Source organism: Capra hircus, chromosome 2 (genome assembly GCF_001704415.2).
Source record: "Capra hircus breed San Clemente chromosome 2, ASM170441v1, whole genome shotgun sequence".
Lineage (NCBI taxonomy): Eukaryota > Metazoa > Chordata > Mammalia > Artiodactyla > Bovidae > Capra > Capra hircus.
This window is the reverse complement of record NC_030809.1, coordinates 121,204,822-121,225,216: the sequence shown is the minus strand read 5'-3', so window position 1 is coordinate 121,225,216 and position 20,395 is coordinate 121,204,822. Positions and strand designations below refer to the sequence as shown.

The 20,395-nt window shown below is 38.1% G+C and overlaps 1 protein-coding gene across 2 annotated transcripts in view; it reads right to left on the bottom strand.

Moving 5' to 3' along the window:
* The window catches only part of ITGA4 (integrin subunit alpha 4), a 99,182-nt gene that overhangs the window by 47,288 nt on the left and 31,499 nt on the right, over nt 1-20,395 (bottom strand). The window contains exons 6-14 of one of the 2 annotated variants that reach the window (XM_013968519.2): nt 19,379-19,508; nt 17,991-18,076; nt 17,304-17,366; nt 17,074-17,211; nt 12,678-12,789; nt 5,231-5,325; nt 3,944-4,034; nt 3,318-3,363; nt 2,787-2,941 (exon numbers count right to left, since the gene is read on the bottom strand). In XM_013968519.2, coding sequence (XP_013823973.2) covers nt 2,787-2,941; nt 3,318-3,363; nt 3,944-4,034; nt 5,231-5,325; nt 12,678-12,789; nt 17,074-17,211; nt 17,304-17,366; nt 17,991-18,076; nt 19,379-19,508 — 916 coding nt within the window. Of the gene's footprint in view, nt 1-2,786; nt 2,942-3,317; nt 3,364-3,943; nt 4,035-5,230; nt 5,326-12,677; nt 12,790-17,073; nt 17,212-17,303; nt 17,367-17,990; nt 18,077-19,378; nt 19,509-20,395 lie in introns of those variants that run through there. The other variant, XR_001919766.1, reaches the window with a different exon arrangement.

The window sequence follows — 20,395 nt, the reverse complement described above, 5'->3', positions numbered from 1 at the left end:
TTACAGGCTAAGACAGACTGAGGCCTCTGTCACATATCTAAAGCTTGGTTCAGTATTTGCTTCCGTTCATGATGTTCAGAGGACAGCGTGCAGGGTCAAGGGTATGAACAACTCTTGATAGATCTTGTGGGGTACAGGAAATTTATGAATTTTTAACATCAAAATGGTAAACTCTTTTATGTTTCTCTCCTACCATGGGCCAGTTTCATTAGTAGTTATCCTAACATTAGCTTAAATATAATATAATCAGGAACATTAACTTGCTAGGAAAAAAATAATGCTTATGAAGTGACATATATAAGATTTGAGATTAACCACAATGTTGGATGAACCATATCAAAGCTAGTTTTTCAGGACTTCCCTGGTGGTACAGTGGATAAGAATCTGCCTGCCAGAATACTCTTTGACATAAATCACAGCAAAATCCACTATGACCCACCTCCTAGTGTAATGAAAATAAAAACAAAAATAAACCAATGGAACCTATTTAAGCTTGAAAGCTTTTGCATAAGAAAGGAAACTATAAGCAAGGTAAAAAGACAACCCTCAGAATGGGAGAAAATAATAGAAATGAAACAGTTGACAAAGGATTAATTTCTAAAATACACAAACAGCTCATGCAGCTCAATACCAGAAAAATAAACAATGCAGTCAAAAAAATGGCAGAAGACTAACCAGACATTTCTTCAAAGAAGACATACCATGGCTAATAAACGCATGAAAAGATGCTCAGCATTGCCCATTATTAGAGAAATGCATATCAAAATTACAATGAGGTATCTCACACCAGTCAGAATGATCATTATCAAAAAGTCCACAGGCAATAAATGCTGGAGAAGGTGTGGAGAAAAGGGGACCCTCTTGTACTGTTGGGAATGCAAACTGATGCAGCCACTATGGAGAACAGTGTGGAGATTCCTTAAGAGACTAGGAATAAAACTACCATGTGACTCGGCAATCCCGCTACTGGGCCTATTCCCTGAGGAAGTCTTAATTGAAAAAGACACATGTACCCCAATGTTTATTGCAGCGCTATTTACAATAGCCAGGACATGGAAACAACCTAGATGTTCATCAAAAGATGAGTGGATAAAGAAGCTGTGGTACATAGACAAAAGGAACATTACTCAGCAATAAAAAGGAATGCATTTAAGTCAGTTCTAATGAGGTGGATGAACCTAAAGCCTATTATACAGAGAGAAGTAAATCAGAAAGAGAAAGGTAAATATCATATAATAACACATATATATGGAATCTAGAGAGATGGTACTGATGATCCTATTTACACGGCAGCAAAAAGAGATGCAGATATAAAGGACAGACATTTGGACACAACAGGGGAAGGAGAGGGTGGGATGATTTGAGAGAATAGCACTGAAACATATACATTTCCATATGTAAAATAGCTAGCCAGTGGGAATTTGCTATATGATGCAGGGAGCCCAAAGCCGGTGCTCTGTGACAACCTAGAGGGGTGGGATGAGGGGAGAGGTGGGAGGGAGGTACAGAGAGGGGGGACGTATGTAAACCTATGGCTGATTCACGCTGACGTATGGCGGAAATCATCATCACAATATTGTAAAGTAATCATCCTCCAATTAAAAAAAAAAAAAAGAATCTGCTTGCCAATGTAAGGGACATAGGTTCAATCCCTGGTCTAGGAAGATTTCAGAGAAGGCAATGGCAATCCACTCCAGTCGTCTTGCCTGGAAAATCCTATGGATGGAAGAGCCTGGTGGGCTGCAGTCCATGGGGTCGCTACGAGTTGGACATGACTGAGTGACTTCACTTTCACTTTTCACTTTCATGCACTGGAGAAGGAAATGGCAACCCACTCCAGTGTTCTTGCCTCGGGAACCCCAGGGGCATGGGAGCCTGGTGGGCTGCCGTCTCTGGGGTCACACAGAGTCAGACATGACTGAAGCGACTTGGCAGCAGCAGGAAGATTCTACATGCAAATAAGCCCTGGAGCCACAACTCCCGAGCCCACGTGCTGCAACTACCAAGCCTGTCTTCTGTGGGCCCACAAGCCACAACTACCAAGCCTATGTACCTCAAGTACTGAAGCCCTAGAACCTGTGCTCCACAACAAGAGGAGTCACTGCAACGAGAAGCCCATGCACTGAAACGAAGAGTGGCCCCCACTCTGCAAGTAGAGAAAGCCTGCACAAAGCAACAACGACCCAGCACAGTCAAAAATCAATAAAATTATATATATAAGCTACTTTCTCCAGAGCAGATAACTGAGAGCTGTCTATGTACAGGCATGTGGGCATGGTTCTTAGGAACCAATCGTCGTAGTAAATCCTGAAGAGATGTGTGTTATTTATCAAAATTAGAACCAGGATCCAGGCTTTCAGATAAGCTTCTTCAATTACCCAAACAGGATAGGATAAGAGGAAAAGAAACTTCTTCCTCTCAGGCCTTCCAACTTAAGCCAGCTCAAGACTTGAGTAAGCCTAGTAAAACAGGAGGAGCTATGGTGATGCTTTTTTTCTTTTAAAGAGATCTTACAGATTAAGCTCAGTTAGTTCACCTTAAATAATACAGCAAGTAATATTTTTGTTCTACTTCTTGCCACAATATTTAAACAACTAAAGCCTTAACTTATCCAACTTATTGGCTGGAACAAAGCAAGAATCTGAAAGGTGATGAAGAAAGGCTGCTCTCTCCTGCCCTAAAAACCACTCCATGGTGAAATATGGAAAAGCCTCAAAAGATGATCATGAGATTTATGAGGGAAGTGCACATTCTGTCAGGCATTAATTCTGTAAGGGCACCCTTACCAATATATCCCGGAACCTCTTTGCCCTTATATGAGAAACAGAGTGTCAGATCCATGCACACAGAGGGCAATCCATTTTCAATACAGTCAAAATTTGTTCTATTTACTGACTCGGGATGGTTCAAAGAAGCTTCAACAATCACTACAGGTCTTGTCCTAAGAAGGAAATAAAATTAGCAATATTAATTGCACAATTATTTTTCATTAAGGTGAAAAATACATTTGCATTGTCAGTTTCCACTGATCAAGTAATTTCATGAAACTGCTTACTAGCATATATATATTCACACTCAATTATGCTTTCATGTATGAATCAAAATAAATTTTTATTAAAATCTCTAAAAATACTGACTTAGATGATTTAAGTATATATCCAGGTAAGATGGGAAAAGTATCCTAAAGTTCAATAATTAAATTTCAGAGTACCGAAAGGAGTGTCATGAGGTTACCATCGTGCTGATTTAAAAAACTGCCTCCCATCATTTACAATTAAGCCCAATTGTCATTAAGCGGTGAAATCTATCAACCTTACCTTAGCAACACAGCAGAATCAGACCGAAAAGCACCAACTGCTACATCTGGAGGAAGAAAAAAATAGCACAGATTAATGATCATCATTAGTCAAAGAGAATTACTTTCAGCCATAAATACTTAACTACATATCACCTTGTGACTATATCAAAATACTATTTACAGAAAATTAATTAGAAAAGATATGCTTCCGTCTTAAGATTCATTTCACATGTGTCTGAATCTGCTCATTTACAATGACATTCATCCCTTTATCATATAATATAAACATAAACATTATGATATAAACATATGATATAAAGACAGCCTTACTAAAAGAAAATTCAATTTTTGGACTACAAACACTTGCTGAGATATCTTCTTTCAAATTATATACTAAAAAATTCTCTTCTTTTCATCATATGTTTGATTTATTCTCCTGAATGCTTTTAACTTTTTCAAAAACAAGGAATAAAATATTAAGTAACTAACAGTGTATAAGCTTAGTAATTACTTATTTCTGACCTGTGTGTGAATTCAAAAGAGTACTAAAAATGAAGGAAAAAACTCACTAGTAAATCAACCCTTTTTTCTACCTGTTGTACGTACTTCAGCGTAAAGCAGCACCCACGTAAATTTTATACTCACCTAGATATCCATTGTTATCTGCATCAATTTGTCCAGATATAGACTGTCCAAACATACTTAATGATTTACTGATTTGACGTCCTTCAATTCTCTGAAAAAAATAGTCCAGTTGACTGGGAAGCAGGGTTTAAGCATCTAATATCCCAGAGAAACAATGATTTAGTTAAATAATGAGCCCTGACACATTATTAACAAATGCATTGTAGTTAAGGCTAATACATGTGTCTGGGAGAAAGAGTAGTCTCCAGCTTGAAGTGGAGAACTGACATCTATTTTGTGACATGAAAACACTTACTTCCTTTACCTTGTGAGCAAAGGGAAAATTATGTAGGAAAGATCTCCTAAAATACTCCTGACACTCTCTCCTCAGGCTTTTTTCAGGCTCTGTGCTTATTTCCCTGAGTAACATGAGGAATCAAACTGATAATAAGAAAATAGGATATTTATGATCACTTAGTGGAGCCTACTTCTTAGATTTATAATAACCATCTTGTTCAGCCAGATTGGTTTCTAGTATTTAACAAGGACAACTCAAGCCAGATATGTGCTTGCTATCCCACGTGTCTAATCTCCGGTCCAGACGTTGATTTACAAGTATCAGAGTTGTCCAAGAGAATTAGTATTCTTTAATAGACAAGGATATCTCTCTCATGTTATATAGAGGATCATTTACCCACTTTGCCTAATCAAAAATAACAGTATTAGCTAAAGTTTCCATACGAGTATCTTTGGAAAAATTTCTCTTCTCTGCATGTGCGTGTAGTTTTTTTCTATGCAATGAAATGTTCCAATTTTTCAAAATATGAAATTAAAGTCAGAGGTAGGTCAGGAAACCTTAATAAAGTGCTCTCATCTTACTGCTTTGCACTGAAATGAACACAGAGTTTCATTTGAGTCTGCGCTCTTCCTGTACGACCTCCATGTAAGATGGGGCTTTAAGCCACGAAGCAAGACAGTTAACCAAATCCACATGGGCTTACTTGGAAGAGTAGGGGTATTACCTCAGAACATAAATCTGATGACATGCAGAGAGAAATCCGGAATAGGTTAAAGCAAAAGTACAATGGAAGTGAACCAGAACTCTTGTTTATGGAAATAAAATGATTTTGTAGAGTTATTAATGACCTTAAAAATGAGACCATCTACTGTTATTATAAGAAAATGGTGAAACAGTATTAAGTATTTGAAAGGGCAAGTTAAGAAAAATAAGTGCACGTTAACACTGGAAGTTTTGAGAAGGATTTTATTACCAATGTTTCTTTTGAAAATAGAATAGTATTATCCCACCTGTGAGAAGGTTGTTGAGATCCCATCTACTCGGCCATTGTAAATATAAATCGCACCTTGCAAGTCATCTTCCTGTGGGGCTCCAATAGCAACATCTATTCAAGAATTTAAATGGCAGAAAATAAACTCTTAATGCAAAGAATGAGACTCTGAAAACTAGCCTTCATGCTCTTTACTTAATATCACATAGGAAAACTCCTTATCAAAAAACAGTATTTTTACTGGACAGAAAAAAAAAAATACAACACTATCATTGTCATAACAATGTACAGGATTGTACAGTCAAGTCTGTGTCAGGAAATTAGAGTCTTATGGTCTTAGAGGAGGCTAAGAGAATGGTTAAGGACATGGGTCCTACAGCCAGACCATCAGGGCCTGACCCCAGCACTACCCAGCGCCCAGCTGTGCTTGATGCTTGTTCAGTCGCTGACCCCACGGGCTGCAGCACTCCAGGCTTCCCTGTCCTTCACTGGGCCTGATTCTTTTTTTCCTTCAGCCATGCTGTATGGCACGTGGGATCTTAGCCCCCTGACTAGGGATCAAACCTGCACCCTCTGTGTTGGAAGGCAGATTCTTAATCGCTGGACTGCCAGGGAAGTTCCTGGGCCCATTTCTTAACCTCTCTGTATCTTAGTTTTCTCACTTCAGCACAGGATCATGAGAGAACTCACCTTGGTGCAGAAGGATGTAACTCATGTGAAGTGCTTAGAGCAGTGTGTAGCATATAATCAGTTATTATCATCTCTAAATAATATAAACCACAAGAACCTTTATTTTGAGTTCTAGGTTTTACTTATTTGCAAAGTGACTTCTAAATTAATTCCTGTTCCAGTGAAGGAGATATGTTTTCACATAAGACCAAGAGAAAATGGAAACCGAGTAACATGGTTGCTTAAGTGCTATAAATACAAAGTAGACAGGAGGAAAAAAAAGTTTGCAAGAACATTTCATTGTCTTTACCAAATATTATGCCAATTTATTTGGGTATATTCATCTATTTTTAGAGTGATTTTTTTCTTATTACTTTAATAGAAACTAAAATATAGAAAGTTTGCTTTCATGATATTATTTATCACTATTTATCAGATCTAAAAGTTTTTCAACAACTACAGTTGTAATATTGCACTGCTTTTTCAATAGGAATAAAACTCTGTGCCACATGCTGCCCAATTTTAAAAATACAAAAGCTTTTCTATTTTAATCTAAAATTAAATAGTAGACACACCTTAAGCCTGTTTTGCTTAGACATACCAAGGCTAGCCTCTTTTAACTTGTGCAAAGTATTTTAAATTTTTAGGTACAAAATATATCCTTTAATTTATTCATTCAGTGGAAAACTACTGAGCGCCTACTGCACACCAGATATTTGTCAGAGTATCTACAGGACCCCACTGGTCAGTATCACAGAAACGAACTGATAGTCTAGTGGGGAAGCTGCTGCTGCTGCTGCTAAGTCACTTCAGTCGTGTCCGACTCTGTGCGACCCCATAGTCGGCAGCTTTCCCGTCCCTGGGATTCTCCAGGCAAGAACACTGGAGTGGGTTGCCATTTCCTTCTCCAATGTGTGAAAGTGAAAAGTGAAAGCGAAGTCGCTCAGTCGTGTCCGACTCTTCACGACCCCATGGACTGCAGCCTACCAGGCTCCTCTGTCCATGGGATTTTTCCAGGCAAGAGTACCGAAGTGGGTTGCCATTGCCTTCTCCCTAGCAGGGAAGAACAGCAAGTAAAAATAATAACATGGCATGCAGGGAAAAGGTGGTGAAAATCAGGGAAGACTTCTCATAGAACATGATGACCAAAGTGAGATTATAGTAGGTTAGAGCCAGGTGAAAAAAGGCAATGTTTGGACAGAGGACACAGCCTGTGCCATCATAGGGGAGTGAGAGGCAGCATGGCACATGGGAGATTGACAATCTGGAATAGTTGGAGCCATTTCTGTGCAGACTGAATAAATCAAGCAACGTAATGGGGAGGGAGAGGAAGAAGGAGAGAGAGAGAGGGAGACAAAGGTGAGTGAGGAAAGAGTGAGGGAGGAAGCATCCTGAAGCCACTGGATGCGATCCCACTTAGCAATGTCATTCATGGAGGGGGGCAGGTTATACTTCAACCATGTGGCTACTCCTGAGTACCTATTAACAGAATTTTGTACCTTGATTCTTGATGATAGTATAGGAAAAGATAGCAAGTTGGGTTACGAAGCTGATACTACAAGAATTCTGTTGATCAGTTACTAGCACAAGTGATCTATATTAATAAAAATATCTTAAAACAATACAAATGAACCTTTTCAGCTGAACTATTAAGCCGGCCCAGATCAATTTAATGCCAAGCAGAAGATATTTAAGTATATTCAGATGCTGGCTTATATATAGATCCAAACTCTTCCTTCCTAAGATGAAACTTGGATCTCTTATATAATGTCCTAAAGTTCTATCTATCATTATAGAAATAAGGAGAATACATTATTAATAATAAAATATTTTTTCATGCCTGTGCAACTCAGCTGGGACATAACCTAGAGAATAAACATGGAGATATCTGACAACTCCTTTTACTTCCCATTTGAACATTTATTACACTGTTAGTATAAACCATAACAATTATCATTAGTATGACCATAATAATCTTAACATCAGCTAGTAATTATGTGCTGTTTACAAGGCAGCCTTATGTGCTACAGGCTTACCATACAAAATTCATGTTATTCTCACATAACCCACTATAACTCCTGTAACTTTCTCAACAGCACTGTCAAATACTTTTTGATCCTCACTTTTTACAGATGAAGAAATTGAGGTACAGAATAAAACTCGCTAAAGGTTACAGAGCCAGGATGTGGTAGTGTATGAAAGTGTTGGTCACTCAGCTGTGTCTGACTCTTGGTGTCCCCATGGACTATATATAGCCTGCTGGGCTCCTCTTGTTCATGGAATTCTCCAGGAAAGAATACCGGAGTGGGTTGTCATTCCCTTCTTCAGGGAATCTTCCTGATCCAGATCAAACTCAGGTCTCCTGCATTGCAGGCAGATTCTCTACCCGTGTAAACCATCAGGGAAGCCTGGATGTGGTAGGATGCGGTCGAGTGGGATTTAAACCCTGCAGTATGGCTCTAGAACCTGTACTCTCCATCACCATGCTCTATAAAATCATTAACATAGAGTTATGACCAACACCCCCCACTCCGAGCACTTGTCCCTCTACTGTGTGAAAGAAATGTTCAATATGTGACTTGATAATATATAAGAATTTCGGGACCACATAAATTGATACAGCATATAGTTCACAGTTGTAGAACTTTATTATGGTTCAGCTCAAAAAAAATATTCAAAGATACAGTCTAAAAGTCAGATGAGTTGCTCAGATGCTAAAGAATCTGCCTGCAATGCAGGAGACTCAGGGTCAATCCCTGGGTCGGGAAGATCCCCTGGAGGAGAGAATGGCAATCCACTCCAGTATTTTTGCCTGGAGAATCCCATAGGCAGAGGAGGCTGGCAGGCTACAGCCCATGGGATCACAAAGAGTGGGACACAACTGAGTAACACTTTCACTTTCCAGGCTCAACTTGGAAAACATACACTGGAAATAAGTGGTCCTGCCAGAACCATTTTATGGCTAAAATGCTATCTGTCTGTCTATCTGATCATATTGACTGAATAGGTTTGTCTATTACCTATTCTGTGAAATGATTATGCTGGACTCTTGCCAAATTGATCGATTATCATCTGAGAAAATAGCTTGTTTTGCTTTTCTAAGGACACAGGAAATATATTCTAATATATTCTAATTTTTTCCTTTTGAAGAAAAAAAAAGTGATGCCATGAATGCCAAAATAACTGAGGTCGACTATGTAAAGCATTACAAAGCTGTGCACAGTAAAAGGACATGAAGTTTATCTGCATCTAAGACTGGAGGTGGAAGGAAAACAAACAGGTAGAGTTTTCCTCTCTTTTCTACACAATCCCACATACTCTGCCGTGAACATGAAGTGACTTCACTCATATCCCAGAAAAATAAACTAAGTTAGAAGATGGGGGAAAAGAATAGGGAATCACATAATGAAAAAATAAAAGACAGATGCCTTGCTGGCTCACCCAGGCAGTTATGGTAGGATGGAATTAAAGACCTCAGTGAAGAGCTAGAACACAATAAGCCTACTTCCAAGCCAACATGGTCTTGGCTAGCATCTAAAATGTGGAAAACACACGCCCATGGGCAAAACAGAAATGCTCTTCAGTCATAAAAACGAAGGAAATTCTGTCATTTGTAACAACATGGATGGGCCTTGAGGGCATTATGCTAAGTAACTCAGACAGACAAAGACAAATTCTGTGTAATCTCACTTACATGTGGAATTAGGGGGAAAAAAAACCCACATAGAAACAGAGGTCAGATTGTTGTTCATCAGAGAGTGGGGTAACTGGGTAAAGGCGGTCAAAAAATACAAACTGCCAATTAGAAGATCAGTTAAGGCAATGGCAACCCACTCCAGTACTCTTGCCTGGAAAATCTCATGAACAGAGGAGCCTGGTAGGCTGCAGTCCCTGGGGTCGCTGCGAGTCGGACACGACTGAGCGACTTCCCTTTCACTTTTCACTTTCATGCACTGGAGAAGGAAATGGCAACCCACTCCAGTGTTCTTGCCTGGAGAATCCCAGGGATGGCGGAGCCTGGTGGGCTGCCATCTATGGGGTCGCACAGAGTTGGACACGACTGAAGCAACTCAGCAGCAGCAGTAAGTCTTGGGTATATACAGCATGGTGACTGTAGCTGAAAATATTGTATATTTGGGAGGTGCTAAGAGAGTTGATCTTAAAAGTTCTCATCACAAGGAAAAAAACTTGCAACTATGTGAGGTGATGCTGCTGCTAAGTCACTTCAGTCGTGTCTGACTCTGTGCAACCCCATAGACAGCAGCCCACCAGGCTCCTCCGTCCCTGGGATTCTCCAGGCAAGGATACTGGAGCGGGTTGCCATTTCCTTCTCCAATGCATGCATGCATGCTAAGTCGCTTCAGTGGTGTCCGACTCTATGCGACCCCATAGACAGCAGCTCACCAGGCTCCTCTGTCCACAGGATTCTCTAGGCAAGAATACTGGAGTGGGTTGCCATTTCCTTCTCCAATGTGAGGTGATAGATGGTAACTAAACATTGTGGTAAGCATTTTGCAATACACATGTATCAAATCATTATATTGTATACATTAAGCTTATTCAATGTTACATGCAATTATAACTCAATAAAACTGGAAGAAAAACAGATATATGATATTATAAACATGCACTAAAATGAATCAGAATTAATGTGGCCACTGGATGTAAATATGTTGTGAACTATATATGAAATCATAAATAGCACAAAATATGCTGGAATACTGAAAACATTCAGTTGAATAACAGTCTTCTGCATACAGATATTACCTTTAGAAGATGTGCGCTGAGGACTCCAAGACACAAAGTGCTGTATGAAACCCAGGGTTCTCATATTCACTCAAATACTGCATCGTGCCCTGAAGATTTCCTCTAAATCCCCCCTTTCTAAGTCTCCTGGACATCACATTTTCTGCCTGTCCTTCACATAACTAGAAAATTGTCTTGGATTTTCCCAAGTACTGGAGTGACTTTGATAAAGGGAACCTGCCTACTATCCATCCTATTTTTATAACTCAATCTGTTTATAAGAATAATTCAAGTTCATCATTGACATTTAGATACTACAAAAAAAATCATTCCTCATGTGCACATACACAAATATGTTCAATCAAAATAGTGAATATTCTTCTTCAGATCTGTCAATTAAAACAGGATGTGGAAGGAATTTTTTCATGTCTTAATCTGATATTCCATTTGAATGTAAAACTAAACAAAGTGTGCCACTATTTCCTTCATTTACATCCATTATGGCATATACTCTATGCTGGCATGATACACTGACAAAAAAATAAGTCCTCAATAGATAACACAGAACTGATGATTAATTGTGAAATGTGATATCCATCTTAACATTTTATAGATATTTTAATGTAAAATTTTATGTGTAATCATAACTACAAAGATATATACACATACTTTTATCTCCTTTTGTTTTAAAAATAGTAAAATCCAGAAATGGCATCTGTAGGCCAAATTATACTATTTCACATTCAAGAGGGCTCATTGGAAGCATATTTTCAATAGCCAACCAGCATTCTCCTTGTAGAATACCATATTTTAAATATTTAAAGTAGAATGAAGCATTTAGGCAAAACAAGGTACAAAGTAAAACTTTACAGCACTTCCTCAATTATGTCCAGTATACAAGGAAGTTTTGACCTACTTCTACCAGATACCAATTGCCAAAAACCATTTCCAGAAGATAATTCTGAGCCTTGAAAATATCAAATACTTATTTGCTGAACTCTAGAAATTATACACTCTCCTTTGAAACCCATTCATTATTTTAGGCACAGTTTTAATGGACTTAGTTAACCACTCAGAACTAGATTGAAGTCAGCACATTTTCAGAGAGAAGGCTGGTAGAGACAGCTCCTTCGGCAGCAGGACTGATACTTTGAGAACAGCCACAGTGCTGAAAAGGCCACTCAGCCCATTGCTGAAATGCATCCCTATCAGGTAGCAAATAGCCCGTCTTCGAGTCTGCCAGTTTCTCCCTTCCTAACACTCAGGATTCTCTCCTGGGATTTCCAACCCCCCACCATCAGCCCCCCTATCCCCACAACAGGACAACCAGAACAAGGAAAGCCTGGCTCAGTAAGGGGCTTTCAGAGCCAGGCTAAAGCTCTGCAGCCAGCCTCTGCTGGGTTTTTATCAGTGTCTTACTACACTGATAGTTAAATATATGATCCAATGAGTCTATGATACACATTTTCTTCCACATTTTCACATTTCTAAAATCAGCATTCTTCTTAAAATAGAAAAATAGTGAGTCTCAGTTTAAGAGGCACCATTTTTTAGGGGCACAAAAAATAATGACTTAAAACAACTTATAATCATTGGTGCCTTGTGCTGTGTGCTAGGTTGCTTCTGTCATGTCCGACTCTTTGAGACCCTATGGACTGTAGCCCTCCAGACTCTTCTGTCCATGGGACTCTCCAGGCAAGAATAGTGGAGTGGGTTGCCTATTCCTTCTCCAGGGGATCTTCCCAACCCTGGGATTGAACCTGTATCTCTTAACATCTCCTGCGTTGGCAGGTGGGTTCTTTACCACTAGCACCAACGGTGCCTTAGAATCAATGAAATGAGGTATGTTCAATATCACTCTTTGTTGAAGGGATAGTTTTCAACTGAGAATAAATTGGGTATAACACTAAAGAAAAAAAAAAAAACTTAGCATACCAGTCTGCCTCCATTTTCTATAAAAAGGCAAACAACATAAAACTCCAATTATATTCTCTCCCATGTCCCATTTTTAAAAGTGGAAATCAAGTACCAAATTAAATAATTTTAATTACCTTCAAAGCCATCATTATCAATGTCGCCAAGACTGACTATAGATTCCCCGAATCTTGCAGCATATTTGTCACTTCCAATGAGCTCTGTTTCCATTTCTTTCATTACTGCTCCCTAGATAGAAACAGGGAGAAAGGTGTCATTATAACACTCCCTGACAACTTGACACATGATTTACTATTGTAATTGGATATGGATTTTTTTTCCTAATGCTTCAAACAGGTTGGACAAACTAGTCTGAGCTTTAGTATACACATCTCAGTTCAGTTCAATAAATATTTATCAAGTATGTCAACACATATAATATAATGATTAGAGCTCAGAGGACATAAAAAAATGTCAAACTCATGATCCCTAGCTTTGAAAATCCAATAAATTATTTTGATAATTCAATTGAGCAAATATTTAGTGAGTTCCTAATAAAGGCAATACACTGTACAAAGGATGACTGAGTGAAGAGGACAAGGCAATGAGTGTGTAAGACACTCCCTTCCCTGAAGAAGCCCGCAGTCAAGGGAAGGCATAGTACAAGCATGTACATGACTAAGAGGTACTGCTTTGCAATATCAGCAAGCAAGGAGAGCATCCTAACCATGAGAGCCAACAGAGGTTTCATGAAGGAGGTGGTTGTCAAGGCGGCACTAAAGAATGGGCAAAGTTTCGATACTTAGGGAAACTGACCAGCAAAATACAAATTGCGAAGAACTTGGCTACCTTGGCTTAGTTGGCTAATGAGCAATATGTGCAAATGAATAAGACAAAAGAGTAAGACCGGAGTTTTACGGGGTGGGACTTTGAATGCCAGGAGAAACCTACTCTCAAGTTGGAAAACTAGACAGAGCTACTGCAAGTTTCTGAGTTGAGGAGTGACATGACTGACTGGCCTTGGGAATATTTTTCCAGCAGCATTGTAGTAGGAGTTGGTCAACTGCTGTCTCTGATTTTGGAAATTGAGTTATTAGACGCGAACTAACGTTTCAGTGGATTTCCCTGGTGGCTCAGTAGGTAAAGAATCTGCCTGCCAAATGCAGGGGACACAAAAGACCTGGGTTTGATCCCTGGATCAGGAAGATTTATTGGAGAAGGAAATGGCAACCCACTTCAATATTCTTGCCTGGGAAATCCCATGGACAGAGGAGCATGTAGGGCTATAGTTCATGGGGTCGCAAGAGTCAGACACGGCTTAATGACTAAACCACCACCACCACAATGTTTTAGGAGGAGTTGTTGCAATAACAGCTGCCAGATCTCTTTCCAAACTCTGATCATGTCACTCCCTTGTATTAAAAACAAACAAACAACAACAACAACAACAAAACCCCACGCACAACCCATCATAGATCTTTTAACTTCTCAAACAAGTCTGTTCATCATTTCCATAGCACACACATATTCTTCCCTTGTGAAGTGCCCTTCACCTTTTATTTTCCTGCTAAAAAAATTTGATTCTTGTTCTGCTCATAGAGAAATGCCTAATTTAAAGAGCAGAAGGCATTAGAGACTCCAGAGAGGATGAGGAGATAAGACGACACAGGGCACTGAGTTTCAGGGGGAGAGTTTAAAGAAGCGGTGATCACTCTTCTTCAAGTATTCTCCAGTCACAGAACGGTGACCGAGAGTTCACTCAGGACCCCTGAGAGCTCTTTCAGCAGAAGTAGAAGCCAGCATTCATTCACGTATCATTCTTTCTTCAGCTCACTCAAAAACAATTACTGAGCACCTAACTTGTCCAGGATTCTTTCAAGCCCCGAGGAAACAGTAGTAAATAAAACAGACGATCCCTCTGCACACAGTGTCTACATGCCAGTAAAAGAACAGACAGACAATAGTAAAGTGAAAGTGAAGTCGCTCAGTCATGTCCGACTCTTTGCAACTTCATGGTCTGTAGCCCACCAGGTTCCTCCGTCCATGGGATTTTCCAGGCAAGAATACTGGAGTGGGGTGCCATTTCCTTCTCCAGGAGATCTTCCCAGCCCAGGGACTGAACCCAGGTCTCCTGCATTGTAGGCAGACGCTTTACAATCTGAGCCACCAGGGAAGTCCAGACAATAGTAAACCACACCAATAAACAGCAATAACCTCAGATATGTACATGACACCACCCTTATGGCAGAAAGTGAAGAGGAACTAAAGAGTCTCTTCATGAAAGTGAAAGAGGAGAGTGACAAAGCTGGCTTAAAACTCAACACTCAAAAAAAGAAGATCAAGACATTTAGTTCTATCACTTCATGGCAAATAGATGGGTAAATAATGGAAATAGTGACAGACTTTATTTTCTTGGGCTTGAAAATCATTGCAGATGGTAAATTTAGCCATGAAATTAAAAGACTATTGCTCCTTGGGAGAAAAGCTATGACAAACCCAGACAGCATATTAAAAAGCAGAGACGTTACTTTGCTGACAAAGGTCCATCTAGTCAAAGCTACGGTTTTTCCAGTAGTCATGTATGGAAGTGAAAGTTGGAGCATAAAGAAAGCTGAGTGCTGAAGAATTGATGTTTTTGAGCTGCGGTGTTAGAGAAGACTCTTGAGAGTCCCTTGGACTGCAAGGAGATCCAAACCAGTCAATCCTAAAGGAAATCAGTCCTAAATGTTCATTGGAAGGACTGATGCTGAAGCTGAAACTCCAATACTTTGGCCACCTGATGTGGAGAACTGACTCATTAGAAAAGACCCTGATGCTGAGAAAGACTGAAGACAGGAGGAGAAGGGAGGAGCAGAGGATGAGATGGTTGAACGGCATTACGGACTTGATGGACATGAGTTTTGAGCAAGTTCCAGGAGCTGATGATGGACGGGGAAGCCTGGCGTGCTGCATTCCACGGGGTTGCAAAGAGTCAGACATGACTGAGCGACTGAACTGAACCACACTGAATGTCAAGCAGCAGCTATTGTCTTTTCACAGTTAGGAACAAGAAGTTGGAAGGCAACACAGGAAGAATAACTTATAGCAGAGGTCTTAAAAGTGGAAATCAATGATGAAATTAACCGCAGTATTCAATACCTCTATTGAGTGGTGTAGAAGTGAAAAGTGAACAAGAGGGTAGTCTGATGGAAGAATTCCTCCCTTGCCCTCTAAACAAAGGCACTTCACTTTTATCTGGTTTTCATAGTGGAATTGCTGAAGATTTCAATGGGAAAAATGGTTCTTTATTGCCTTATATTAGGTATCTATACCACTGTTTAAACTGTTCTCAAAAACTTTAGTTGTAAAAAGAAATAAAAGTATGCAAAATGAGGATGAGGCTTCTATTATTAGGGAGACCATTCATTGATAGGAGAATGTGAAATATCTATATAAGAAAAAGTAACTCCTGATTTCACTATTAATGAGATAACAAATGATCACTTCACAGATGATGCTGTTTTACTATTAAATTTAGGTTTATGCCAGTGCATAAATGATTTTCCTGCTCTATATTTGGAATTTTAAGGATCTCTCAGCTTTATAAGACTATTTTCTCTCTTAAATTGCAGGGAGTTTAGTATAGTGCTTAATATGTATGCTTATTAAATGCTCTGAAATCACTGATTAAACAAAATACCTTCCAGAAACAGGTTTTATTTTGTTAAATCCCAAATAAAAATACCGTGACTTAAGAAATGAACCAATTTTCTCACAAACCTGTTATTGCTCTTAAATTAAAGATATAGGCCAAGAAGACCCAATTAAGGCCCTATCAATTCTTTCTTTTGATTTGATGCCAAGAAGACAGACTGGCAAGATAAGGCCAGTAGAGTGCCCTAAATTGAATGGTCAAGTGGTAAAATTCTACTCCAAAATACCCCTAGAATTGAAAACTCAATCATAAGCAAGTAAACACTTATTTCTACAACTACTACATCTGCTTTGGAATAAACTACGTCAGTTTTACATTCTTACCAGGAATATAATCTATATGAATTGTGCGAATTAATATCTTATCAGAACACCTCTTGCTTTCAACCGTTTTCAAATCAAGAAATTAAAAACAGTCCATACTTTATCTTCTTTGTCTAGCAGTGCTTTATAATTACCAAATTATATGGGGACATTCCCCATCAAACTAATAGGGCATCCACATTTTTAGGGCCATATAAAATCATTCTTTCAAATTAGAGTTGCACAATGCAACTGGAAGAAACTGCAACTCCCTTGTATGTGAACACATACAAGCTGTGTACAGAGAAACTCCAGATAATTGATCTCATGCTTTCAAGATATCAAAATGGGGCAACGGCCCATTCATCATGACATCCCATTTCATTTTTAAAGCATCAGTATAATATCACAATTTTTACTTTTATCAGTAGAGTAAGCCTAAAAAAATTTATAGTCTCAGAACTTTGGAGTAAGTAGAGCAACAGTTATGATCAAAATCCCATAAACAGCTTCCAATCTGCGTGCAGCCAGACTTACGGAACCAGAGTTGATGTACACAAACACTCTTCCTTCTTCCCTGATGGTGCTCTGCATGGGAGCTCCCACGAGTAGGTCTGAGAAGCCATCTGCGTTGAGGTCCACGGCACAGATAGATGCTCCAAAATAAGACCCAAGCTGCTCCAAGGCAAACCAGATCCAGTCATTGAGAAAAAAGCAAAAGTTACTCACCAAAGCCCTCGGTGATACCAACGTTAGAGACATATTACCTTTTTACCTTTCATTTCATGTAAGATATTTAGTTCTTTTGCATCAATGCTGAATATGTAAGCCTGCAATGGGAAAAAGAATTAAGAAAGATTAGATGTTTCTCACATTAAAAATGTTTCATTCAAAACATTAATTTTCATAACTTGTAATTGTTCAAATATATTTTTAAAAATTTCTTTTCAGAGTGATACAAAAGGTTTAGGGAACCAAGCTCTCAGGAACAATCCTACTGTTCCTTCAAAGAGAACACAGAAAATGTTGTTTGTCTCAATTTTCAAAGTAAGGTTCATGTAATAATGTAACAAAAACTAGAATGGGAAGGAACATTTTGTTCTTTCTAGTCTTACCACAACTGTACCAGGAATGTAGCTGCCTCAATTTCTCTTCAGCTATAAACTTGTTAACCATAAATGTATTCCTTGGAATCTTGAGAAAATTCTATCTCAGAAACAGTTACTCATAAGAAAGAGGCTCTTTTAACTTGTGCAATCTTCCTAAAAGCTTTTCTGCTCAATTTTATCTAAAAGCCACATGACTTTCACCAATCTTACCACTAAATGTACAGTGCTCATCATTTCCAGCTTCACTGCTGAGAAATTTTGCAGTTTGTCTTTTAACTTCTTATTCTCTCATGCAATCTATTTGAACCATTTTGAAGGAATAAATTTTAAAAATGTAATTCTTACTTTACCAATCTGTTCATGTTGAGGGGCTCCTCCAACTACCTCAGTACTGTGCTGACTGCGAAAATGACCAGCTCCAACTGAATAGCCTTCAAGAAAATGGATGGAGGTGTGAGAATCATCATTTGGAATGGGTGAAATTCATTGTCATAAATCCACTTACAGAATTAATCATAAATCCATTTAGAATTAAATTTTAAGACTGAATTCAAAATGACTACACTAAATAGAGTCAGACACAACTTAGCAACTAAACCGCCACCAATATGGCTTATATTTTTACATCTTGGAAACTGAAGCTAGCACCTTTAAACATGCTTTGTGAGTTTCTGCAGTAGCAGGACATGCTAGTTTCTAAGATTACAGCAGAAACTTTAGTGTAAAATATAATATTTTGAACTTCATGTAAAAAAATCTTCCTAAACTTCAAATTTTCTTGCCCTGAAACCTTTCTATTATGATAAAATTGTATGACTATAGAAAAGGTAAAATATTCTTATTTTATTATGTGATAAAAGACATAAACTGTTAAATTTTTCATAATGCTTCAGCATATTCTTCACCCTTCAACAAGTAAATGCTGAATTGTAAATGAACTTCCTCTGTTTTAAAATAAATTCTTTCTGCTTGAAGAGGGGGAAAATCTTGGTTTTTCTTATTATAATTATTTCTGAGTATAGGCTGTTTACATTTAAGGCAGGTTTAAACAAATCTGTATATCCTAAGAAGCTATAGGAAAAGCATTCCTTTTACTACGACAAGGGAATTAATGCCAGAAAAAGATCTTAACTTTCTATAAAAATAAGGACTATAGATCATTCTACTGCTGACTTATTAAATAATAAGAAGAAGAAGGATAAAAATAGTTATGCTCTGGGGAATATTCTAAGAGCTTCTAAGGCCAAGGTCAATGAGCTGTTTTTGGACGCATACTCTTCACAATACTACCCATCTGTCCACAGTGCTCTCAGTCCCATTGACTTTCAGCTGGTCCTTAAGGAAGCTATATTTACTCATCCACATGATTAAATGAGTTATTCATGTAGAATATTTACAAAAGCTCCCAGGAGATGGCAGGCATTCAATAGATGCTACCTTTATAATAACAAGTTGACTGCATAAAAATATAAGCTTACAAGTGATTTACTGCAAGAGAATAAATTAAACCAGGAGTTCCAACCTAAGAATTATATATGGATGATAATAGTTACATATGTAAAATATTAAGTTAACTAAAGTTTCATAGATTATAGCCTTAAAGAGGCAGTTTCTGAAATGGCTTTTTAGTTACTACTGGCCATTTTGATCTTTTGAGGATATAATTTCCCTTATTTATAATTACTAGTATCTGTAAGGTAGAGATAATTCAAGTCTGTCAATTTTTACAGTACCTAAATAACTTCCAAATTTTACTTGGTTGTGTTTGTCTAAGAAAGCCTTGTATTTATTTGTAGTCATATTGTATACAAAAAGAGAGCCAGTCCAATAGAATGATCCTGGAGCTCCCATCACAATTAAATCCTGTAAGAAAAAGAAAATTTATCATCATTTAAAAGTTTAATCTTGCCACCCGAAACCTCCTCCAGATATACACGTTAAATAGTGACAAAAATAATTTTCATAAATTTCTGAAATATAAGCATTTAATGAGTTTAAAAGCATACCCAAAAAAGCCAGAGAAGCCAGTTAGTGAATTTTCATCTAAAATGAGAATCTCAGAGAAGAAACTCTGAAACTCTCACTTCACACTCATTATTGGACTTTACAATCAAAGGCAGAATCATTGAACACTAGAGTAAGCTGTGGGGAAAAAGGCAATATGGTTTCTATTAAAGTAAATCATATCTGGGTAATTCATTAGCGCTCATTACAGAGATAATCATGTGCTGCCAAAGAGTAAAAAATGGACTTAATTTATTTCAATTTGCAAAAAGTCAATGACTAAGTTCCTTAATAATGTTAGCTGGGAAAAATATAACTCAAAAGAAACTGGGACATATTTGATGATAATCGTAGGAATTTAGAAAAGGAAACAGAGGAAAGATTGGAATGAGTAGACGTATTTGTCTGGTGAAATATGAAAACTTTCAGCAATTAAATCTATTTGACATTTCCAAATTTCCTAAACGATCCAAACTTTGAAAAAAGAGGTCAATTTAAACATAAAGTAAGGAAGAAAGCATTATTTTTCCATACTAGGCCATATTTATGGAAATTATTAACCTAAAGTTTGATACAGCCTTGCTACATAGATTTAGAAAGCATTCGTAACTTCATAAGGGGTTACTCAGAGAAAGTGGGAGGTTTAGGAGTTGAGTACAACTGTATATGTGATAGTGTTAGAAAGAAAATAATAGTTTGGGAACACATCTTATTTAAGAGGATATTATCAAGTTCTTAAATCTCCC